The sequence below is a fragment of the Neopsephotus bourkii genome, unplaced genomic scaffold (assembly GCF_033783945.1).
Source record: "Neopsephotus bourkii isolate Nb327-2 ecotype Australia unplaced genomic scaffold, CSIRO-AGI_Nbou_v1 NB_107, whole genome shotgun sequence".
NCBI classification, from domain to species: Eukaryota; Metazoa; Chordata; class Aves; order Psittaciformes; family Psittacidae; genus Neopsephotus; species Neopsephotus bourkii.
Window position 1 is genome coordinate 8,563,862 of NW_026900624.1, and position 10,172 is coordinate 8,574,033.

At 42.1% G+C, this 10,172-nt stretch overlaps 1 protein-coding gene across 1 annotated transcript; it reads right to left on the reverse strand.

Moving 5' to 3' along the window:
- Positions 1 to 1,680: 1,680 nt before the first annotated feature.
- MED21 (mediator complex subunit 21) lies at positions 1,681 to 9,781 on the reverse strand. The gene is made up of 4 exons (XM_061359759.1): positions 9,683 to 9,781; positions 9,299 to 9,413; positions 7,139 to 7,239; positions 1,681 to 4,191 (listed from the first exon to the last, which is right to left on the reverse strand). Exons 1-4 carry the CDS (start codon positions 9,722 to 9,724, stop codon positions 4,015 to 4,017), a joined length of 435 nt encoding a protein of 144 aa, XP_061215743.1. The 5' UTR covers positions 9,725 to 9,781; the 3' UTR covers positions 1,681 to 4,014.
- Between the last annotated feature and the right edge of the window lie 391 nt (positions 9,782 to 10,172).

Consider the following 10,172-nt stretch of genomic DNA (forward strand, 5'->3'; position numbering starts at 1 on the left):
TTGTCCAGCCAAGTCTTGAAAAACCTCCCACAATTTCCAGCTTCTCTAGGGACCAGGGTTCCAAAACATCATTGTCCTAATGTTGAAAAAGCTTTTCCTCGTGACCAGTCTGAACCTCTGTTGTTTCAGTTGATGCCCACCCTCATCCCTCTTCTGCTATGCACCACTGTCTTTCCCATAACTGCCCCACAGGTATGGCTTCAGTTAGGTGCCCCCAAAGCCACCTCTTCTCCCAACCTGGCCCCCTCAGCCTCTCCTCATGAAGAACTTGTAGTTTATCAACATCTTTCTGATGCTGCGGGACCCACACTGTACAGTGTTCCAGATGCAGTCTAACACATGAAGTAACCACTTTCCTCAATCTACTGGCTGCGCTCCTGCTAACACAGCCCAGGATGCTGTTGGCCTTTCTTATTGCCAAAGCCAGCTGCTGGCTCCCATTCAGCTTGCTGCCTGCCAAGACCCTTAGGTCCACTTGAGCAGAGCTGCTCCCCAGCCAGGCAGTCTCTGGCCTGTTCTTCTGCAAACTTCCACAAACTTTTGATATCGATTCTGCCTGGATGGCCAGGACCCCTCCCCATGCCACACACAGCAGAAGCTCCCAGATCTCCAGTGATGACCTGCAGTAGTAAGCCAGGATTAACTTCACAAAGACAGGAAGCTAAAATGTTAATGCCCTTTTCCCAGTATCTTTAAAAACAAGTGTATGAATTCCTCCACATTCTTGTATCTGAAAATGAGAACAGCTGCCGCGAGGTGTTCCTTTCCTCTAAGCATGGTTGTTTACAGTATACTAGGCTTTGATCACCCACTTGTATTTACTAAATTGATTCCAACATCTTTGCCAGTGGGCTGTATGGATTCTCGGCATGAGATGCTTTTGCTCGTTTGAAGTGGTCAAGATTGTTTTTCAATGGATTTTTCCATTATGCTCTGTGCTATCCTTCTGCAAAGCACAGTTTGTTCCCTGGGCAGTGCTCCTTGTCCAACGCAATATGCTGAAACTTTTTGTATCTTGCTCAATACTTTTGTTTTCTTCCCATGATGCTTTACCTCCATTTATTCTCTTGTCTCAACCAAAGTTTCCTTTTACAGCTCTCTTGCACGTAACATGATACATTTGGTAGTAACTGTTACATACGGCTTTTTCTCCCTCCCCTCCCTCTCTTCAGTGTTACAAGTTTGGAGGCAGTCAAGACTCCTCATGGAAGGAGACCCCTCTCTCCTTAGCCTCCCTTTTTTGTTTGTACTGAAAGTTGGGATGCTAAATGGTACGGACAGAGCAATCCTGCATGCCCTACAACTCCTGCATGAATAACCCCCCCCCTCCCTCCCCGGAGATCACTACCATTACACACACAGGTTTTAAACAGATGTTTAAGCCCAACAGAAGGGCTGGACAAATCAGCACATCTATGACAGAGAGGAAAGAAATCCCTAAGCCCAAGCCTAAAGCTTTGTATACTAAGACAGCTGTAGCAAATTGATGGATTTTCCTCTTCTTCATGTCAGAGCCCACCAAAAGACACACAACCTTACTGACTGAGATGCAGACTTACAGCTGAACTCACAGACTGTGAAAGAGCAGGTAAAGATTTATAACAGCTCGGACAGCAACACAACACACAAGAGCTAGTGGGGTTGTGCATCTCACAGTACTACTCATTCACGAAAACAGTATTTCTCAAGGAAAAAAAGAGCAATTCTGGCTCTCTTTATTGTGTTACTTGCTTTTAACTGTATCACGAACTGAATCTCTTAAATCAGCAACATTCACTAAACTAGTCATACAAGTACTGAAAACCCAAAAGGTACTTACACCTCTGGTTAAGGTTTACTTCCAAATGCAATTCACTGATACGGATACACATTTAAAGTGGGGTAGCATGTTCAAACAAACAGCAACTGAAAGAAAAAGCTTCTAGAGTTAGGCAACAGCAGGCTGCAGAAATACAGCAGTTTTCAAGTAGGAAAACTAGAAAAATATGAAATTGAAAGAATTGTATTGTTCCTGAAGATGTACATCATCTCCCACAGCAAAAGTTTCCAAGTTAGCAGGTTTGAGGTGATGCACATGTTGAGCTATGCCAGGGAATTTACTGAGAAGATCTACCCCCTTTTCCAGAAGTGTAAAAATCTCAAGACATTTCAAATTTAAAACACATAAAAACTTACAAGCAAAGCCCAAACATTTCTAAGTTTGCTATTTTAAAAAGCAAGCAACAACAAAATCTGCCTCCCTCCCATCTTGAGATGCACAAGATGCAGTTTTTCCAGTTAAAAAAACACCCCAACCAAAACCAGGCCCCAGGACTGACTTCAAATGAAAATCTGCCCTCTCAATACTTCCTAGGACATGGGCATATTTACATGGCTCAGTTATTCACCACTGCCATTACTCTTCTTAAGACTCTATTACAGAACTGGGGCTCTGCTGTAGCCTGTTCACTTCCCCAACTGTTTTTCCTCTTGTAGAATCTGGAGAGTACAAAAGCCTCACAAGAGCAGACTAAATTTATGACTATAGATACGCAAATTTGACAGAATAATATTAAATATTTAATTAAGTATCAGTCCAATTAAATACTGCAGTTTTTGTATTTGTTACAGGCAGGAACAGCTTTGTATTTTTTAAATCCTCAAACCGGGCTGTGCATAAGATGTATCCTGTGCTATGTTACACCCCTCCTTTCACAAGTGCGCAGCTGCACCTAGTTCTGTAGGAATCAACATGCTAACCTAACAACCTACTTGAATTGCTCTTATCTGTCCGTAGGCAACAGCAACACATGTAACTTTCTAGTTAATGACAGTCTATCCAATATACAGCAGTAGGTAGTTTTGATCAGGAAATCAACAGCTATTACGTGGCAATAAATAGCATCCTACAGCAATGCAAGGCTGCTAACTCAGAATTACAGAAAATTACTCACAGGTCAACTCCAAGTTCACACACATAACCCTACATTATCTGGTGCCTGTTTCTCCCATCCCTCCCCCAGTATGAAAAGAGTTGCTGGTATTTCTATACCGCTAAGATGAAGAGCATTCAATGATTCAGTGCGTGAAGATAAACCCCACATTGGGGATGACAGGCCTCTCGCTGCTTCTGATCACAGCATTCATGTGGCAGCCACCACTTACACTGAAAAGCAACATTACATAATAAGTTCTTTTCAGTTTCCTCATTGCTAATTTCTTTCCAGTCGTCCAGTGCTTCTTCATTGTTGTCTGCTTCAGAGGCGTTCACCACTTGCCACGAGAATGCAGAATATCAACAGAAGCAAAGTGACACAAGCAAGTAAGTGTAAGCGTGTCAGTAAACGGCAGTAATGGAGTCAAAGACCCATTTTTGAATTACAAACAATAATAAATGCTAATATCAGATATTTGCAGATTTTTTTAAATGAGGTGCCAATGGCAAGAACACTGTGCTGCAAACATCAGTTTACTTAGCCCTTTACTTGCTTTGTAAAGGGTGGTAAACTAGCCAAGTAGTGATACAAATGTTTAATTCCCCTTTCTGTTAATTAAAACAGAGGGCCACCACTGTATTCACATCCTTGTCTAGCACTGTCTCCGGGAACTCTGCTAATTCAAGTGTGTTTGTCTGAGCCTTGCAAAAAATACAACAAGAACATAAAAGCTTGAAAGTAGGTGCAAGTTACACAAATACTCTTAATATATTTTCCTTTTGAACTCGCTTTAGGCACTAAGGCCTGCGTAATCAAAACAACAAATCAGACTGAAGTCAGACATATTTATGAACAGAAAAGAAAGCTAAGAAATTAATATTTGAAATCAAGGAAATATACACCAGTACACACAATTCTAGAACAGAACCACGGCTTGTGCAGCAGGAGCATTTCTCACACAAAATCCGCAGTTTGAGATGTGAAAAAACCCGCTGCTACTGCAGAGCAGAGCACTCGAGCGTCCCGCAGGGTTGGGCTGGGTGTCAAAGAGCCGTGTTTTGCGTCGCGACTTTTCCGCGGGGCGCGCTGCCCTCTGGCGCTACGAGTCGGGAAGGGGCTGGCTGTGGGAACCGCTCCTCGTTTTCAGCTGTGACTGGGCAATGTCTGCCAGGGCACTCTGGATTTTTTCCAGCAGCACATCCCCACGGTAAACTACCTCTTCCAGACGGGCAGCTGCCTCGTGGTTTTCTTCTTCTAATCGATGCAGGCTAGCGGCCTTTAAAATAAAACGGAGAAAAGTGAGGATCTTCAAGTAGAATTGGCTTTGCTATTAAAGGATGGTGATGGAACAGCCTGTGCTCCCTAGAAAGAAGGAAGACTCTCATAGAATAGTTAGGGGTGGAAAGGACCGTAAGATCATCAAGTTCCAACCCCCCTGCCACGGGCAGGGACACCTCTCACTAAACCATATTACCCAAGGCCTCGTCCAACCTGGCCTTGAACACTGCCAGGGATGGAGCATTCACAACTTCCTTGGGCAACCCATTCCAGTGCCTCACCACCCTAACAGGAAAGAATTTCCTCCTTATATCCAATCTAAACTTCCCCTGTTTAAGTTTTAACCCATTACCCCTTGTCCTATCACTACAGTGCCTAATGAAGAGTCTCTCCCCAGCACCCCTATAGCCCCTGAACGAACCCCCCCCCCCCCCCGCCCAGATATGTTAGCTTCTTTCACACTGCCACTCAAGGCTCAGTGCAGCTTTTCTGGACAAGAAGTGAGAATTTATCCTCCTCCCAACTCCCTTAAGTGAAAGATGCTCAGCAAGATGTAAGCATAACATAGTTCCAACCTCCCTGCCCACAGCAGAGGGTTTGGGATTAGAGGATCTTTAAGGTGGCTTCCAAACCAAACTGTTTGGTCATTCTGTAACTTACTTAAACCTTTCTGTTAAATAGCATATTTCAGGTGAAGCTGTATTATTTAACCTCTTTTTTTCCCCTCAATATTTTGCTCCAGAACCAAACTGCTTTTCAGTTAGGCAAAATTTAGTGAAACACACCATTTTAACTTCAAGTATTCTAATACTTAAAAATATTTACCAAATTTAAAACTACTGAAACTTGTTCTAGCCGGATAACAGAAGAGACAAAACAAAAGTTTCAAACTGGTATTTTTTTCAAAGCAGCTATACAGGTCCTTAAGAAGTCACGCTTAAGGCAACTGACAAATTCTATCCACATATACACCTTCTATTCTGCAACACTGATGTCCTTAGTGACAGTTAATATACACATGAAGAACTTGATAGCCTTTGGAGAAAGGATCACAGAAGGGATGGCAGAAGGGAAAAGTCTGAAATTGAGAAGCCAGCTCAGTTCCATCAGTCTTGGTTGTTAAATAGTTTGGTGCAGGTAAGGATTCGAGCAGGGTATATATTGCCAACTTCATCACAAGGGAACCCAAAAGGGACAGGTAAATTGTACTGTGCATTAGTGTAGCAGCCCCCTTACAGTTTAAAACAAGCCTCAGATTTGAAACATGCACCACAACCTTAGTATAAAAAACAGGTTGGCCTAAGTACACTGTATTAGCCAAGTATCTGTTTACTATTTCTCAAAAAGCCTATATGTATTTTAGTGTTTCAAGCACCTTCAGAATAGTTTCTTTTAAGGAACATCAGAATATTTATCTTTAATACTGCACCAAATTAAACAACAGAAAATAAAAGTCCAAACTAGGATCAGTAAGAGATGGAAAAAAGATCAGAAATTCTGGTGAAGTGAGATTCTGTATTAACAGAGCAAGAAACCGAGTATCAGCTCTAAGGCAATCGTGTTCCCATGGTACAACCAACTCCTTCTGGAGCACTCCACCTTCCCCGCATCAGCTGTCACTATGATCAGACCCTGCTCTATTATGGAAGAAACCTGTCATTTGTCTGCAGCAGGACAGCTGTCTTCAGCTACTAAATATGCAGTTACACAGAATTATGCTGGTGTTAACAGGCCCAATTAGTATGTTCAGCAATTGCAACACTTCCAAATTTAACCTCCCCTGTTTAAAAACAAATGTGATGTCACTGTCAAGTAATCTGTATTTGGCCCAGCATGCACCTCTAATATTAGTCTTTGTAAAATGCCTTTGAACAGGTTTATCAAATTGGGTGAAAAACCTTCAGGTGATCTTAAAGCAGTTCCAAGATTCTCTGAGAAACATCACTCTGCATTCTAAAAAGAAAATACTTGGTGCAAATCTAGCTAGCACTTAGACATAAAGGAAAAGAAAAATGCTATTTAATAGGCAAGATCTGTAGAAAGAAAAAATCCCAAACCCCAAAATCAACACAGCTGCATTCTTTGAAGTTCGGGTTCAAGGAATTTTTGCAAGTCAGAAACAGCTGAGTATTGTGAAAGGATTCCCAAGCTGTTTGCAGCAGTTCAGCTCCTGTAAGGCAGGAAATTGAGGTTTTGATACTGGCTGCACCTGCTAACAGCTGTCTGGCCAGCAGCTGTTTCCTCTTCCCAAACTCCTCCTAGAGTACCTGTGGTCTAAAAAGAGAAGGGGCAAGAAACAAGAGCACCAAGTTTGGCTGGTCCAAAGAAAGACACCCTATGACTGAGAATTGAAAGTACTGTTTTGTGACAGAGCTGGAAAACCTACAGGTTATCCTGCAATCAACCAGAAACACTGTAGAAGAACAAAAAGCTTCAGTAAAGTGTTGGCTCTGCAGCTACAAAATAAAACACGCTTCTAGTGAGTGAGAGGATGTGAAAGATTATCCAAGGGAAACATAACAAAACCCAAAACAATAAAAAATAAAAACAGAACAAAACCAAACAAGAACAACACCACCACAATGCATCAATCCTGTTGCATCTGTTGTATTAATATTTTAATAGCTGGGGAAAAAAAGGGGTAGCAGTTTCCAGTATTGAGATGTTACAATAAAAGTACTTCTAATAGAAATCAAAACCACATTCTAACAAAAACCTAAGTTTTAAATATTCTCACTGTGTATAATTTTATTTAGAACTAGATGCAAGTTCAGTATTTCCACTAAGCCTATACAGTACTCACAGGCTACCCCTATGAAAAATTCAGGCTCGTAACAAACTCATTGTTCAAGATTACATGGCCTGGAGAATAAAAAAGGTGTTTTAAAGCAGGAAGAAGCTTGCCTTCAATTTCATTCTGATATTTTAATAAAGACCACTCTTACCTGCAAAGCTGCTGTTGATTCTTCACTTGGCAGGGAATCTATCAGAACATCAATATCTTTCGCAGTTCGTGCAATCAATGCTGCAAATAGCTGGGCGTACTCTTTAAGAAAAGACAAGGCAGCCTACTCAGTACAGGATCAGAAATCAGCACAGCTCTACACACAGCACAGGAAGTTCTGCAGACCTGAAGGATGCAGGTGTTAAAAATTCTCCTACATGAACAACAGTATTGCAACTGATAGGAACTCAATGACACTAGAAGGCAGATCGATTCCAATCCTAGATTAAACAAGGTAACTGGTTATACAAAGGGCAGGGCTCTGTATAAACGAGAAAATAGTCAGAACTCCATCATGGTTAGCCAGTTAAGAAATTACTGATAGCAGCATTAAGCATCCTAGTCACTACGTAAAGTATTGAGAAGTACCTAAAGACTAACTTTTCAGCCCTTGCCTTGAAGTTTGCCACTAGACTAAAAAAAGGATACAAAGATGGTGATTCAAATAAGATGGGTTATTTAAATCATGCTAAGCTACAGGTCACTGGTGAAAGAATTTGGGGGTTTATGGTTTAAAGAAAAAAAAAATCCCTATTCAGCCACAGAAAAAGTGAATTTGCCCCTGAGAAATGTTGAAGTATTGGAAGTTTATAGCAGACCTTAATTTAGCTGCTACATCATTGAAAGAACTGCATGGACTTTTAATACGAGGCACCAGAAACCAGAAACAAAACCTTCCCATATGGAATTGCATCCATTCATTTTGAATTAAGTTCATTACTACCAGTAAAATACTGGAATAGCCCTTCTCAATTATAATTTAAGTTCTTAGGTATTTGTTTATATTGTTTGGTTCCTGACTGATTTGTGGAAGTAAGAGAAAACACCTTCTAATGGCAAAAATCTATAGCAGAGACTGACATTCTCAAATGTACACTTAAAAAACAAAACAAAACTAACAGGAAAAGCAGCATATCTACTTAAAGCTCGCTCAGGGTCACCACACGGTTTACCTGTAGAGAGTTTTAAGGCCTTTTTATTAAGACTTCAAATATCTAAAGACCATTAACTGGTATTTTTGGTTTTCCTCATCAGGACGGCTAATATGGGTGTATGGTTTTACTGAAGTCACTGTACTCAGAATTTTAGGAAAAGATAAATCAAAAGAGCAGTCAGTCATGACCTACTGTTCTAATACCTTAACAAAGCCTCTATCTAGCTTCTGGCAGCACACTGGTGCCAGCACTTGAGAGAGCAGCAGGGAAAATGAGGAAGCACACAAGCGTTTCATGTGGCTCTCCAAACTAATCCAGTATCTGAGAGCAAACCAATACAGACCAATGAAGAACTAGTATTTACATGTCCTAGAAACTGCACTCCAAACTCCCAATATCCTAATAGACAAACCTCATCTGATACAAAATACATGTAAAATATTTTCAGCAGGAGGAGGGGAGATATATTAAAAAAAGAAAAAAAGATTCAGGATTGGAATAATACAGTTATTTAAATATTAACTTGAAATTCTCAAATCAGAGAGAACTTTTAGCTTGCTTGTTAACTGAGTGTCTTAGATCAATGAAAATGATCTAAGTGTTTCTTGTGCCTCTCAAAAACCCCAACCAGCCCCAAAACGGAACAGCCAACAGCAAAACCACAAATGCCAATGGGAAGATTCAACATTACTTATTTCTTAATTAAGTACATAAGCAGATAATACATGGAGAAACACAAATAATTAAGTTTATGGCACAGAGAATTTTAAATACGTATAATTTCATTAAAAAAATATTTCTTTCTAAAAAGACTTATTGGAAGTAATGGACAACTCACTAACAACTTCATGCATCTGTCTTATTAAACTGTTTACATCTGTAGAGCTACTGTGAAAAGAAACCATCTGTGCAAAGAAACCATCTGTGCAAAGAAACCAGCACAAAAAATACACTATAATGCTTACTTAACAATTAAAATTATATTTTCACGATCACAGTCTTATGAAGCAAATGCAGCTGACACCAGTTCATGACTTAATTTCAGTATCTCTACCAGATACCAGTGGAATTGTCTGCATGAAACAGAGCACAGACTTTGTATGTTACAATGTACCAGATCAGAACACGTTCACATTTTACTAGGATACACAGACAGACAGACTTGCCTTCCGTTGGATTAGCAGGCTGATCTTTATTTATTGCTGTCTGGATGTTGCTGAAGGAGGCTGGGGGGCCACACTGCTGGAGCACTCCAATGGCATTACAGAACTGGTCTGCGAGCTGCAAGCAGGGACGAGATCATAAACTTATTTCAACAATAAAGCTATTTCAGGTTTATTTTGCACCTTCTCCCCCAGTCCGGCGTTAGGTGGGAGCACACCGCCGCTAACCCGCGGTGACACCCCCACTTGAGGCTACAGGAGGAGGAATCGCTCTCCCTCACGCACTCAGCGGCAGAGGCCGCGGGGACAAAAGGGGACGCGGCCCCTCACTCCCTGTCGTAAGGGAGAGGGACGCGGAGGGAGAAGGAAGAGCCGTGCCCGCCTCACCGAGTTGACAGCGTCCTGCAGCTGAGTTAGCCTGTCCGCCATAGCTCCGCCGTCACCGCCCGCCAGACGGGTATGCAGCAGCCAATGGGGCGCAGCGACGTTCTGTGGGCGGAAGAGGGATGGGGGCGTGGCGAGGACCGCCTTCCGGTGGAGCAGGGCGAACATGGCGCGCCCTCTGCAGGCCGGGAGGTGCCCGTGGGCTGGAGAATGAACCTTTGCCACCCCGTTGGTCAGTCCCTGTCTGGTGTCGGCTGTAGTACAGCTTCAAGGGGCAATTGAGCTGGAGATCTCCAGGAGTTTCTTCTGCCTAACTCACTGGTGATGCTGCGTGTGCAGCCACTCAGCAGAAACACATATGTCACGAGACATTCTCCCTCACAGCTACCCTCCTTGCCATGATACCAATCAACCCAACCAAAGTGTTTTTGTGATGGCATGGTCCGGGTTAGCATTTTGTTGGCCATGTGCCAGTTTGGGCAGGGCCTTGAGC

Coding starts and splice junctions, on each gene's coding strand:
- MED21 (XM_061359759.1), bottom strand. CDS start 9,724: ATGGCGGACAGGCTAACTCAGCTGCAGGACGCTGTCAACTCG. Junction 9,414..9,682: donor TGCAGGACGCTGTCAACTCG/GTGAGGCGGGCA, acceptor CCCTGCTTGCAG/CTCGCAGACCAGTTCTGTAA. Junction 7,240..9,298: donor GCCTGCTAATCCAACGGAAG/GCAAGTCTGTCT, acceptor CTTTTCTTAAAG/AGTACGCCCAGCTATTTGCA.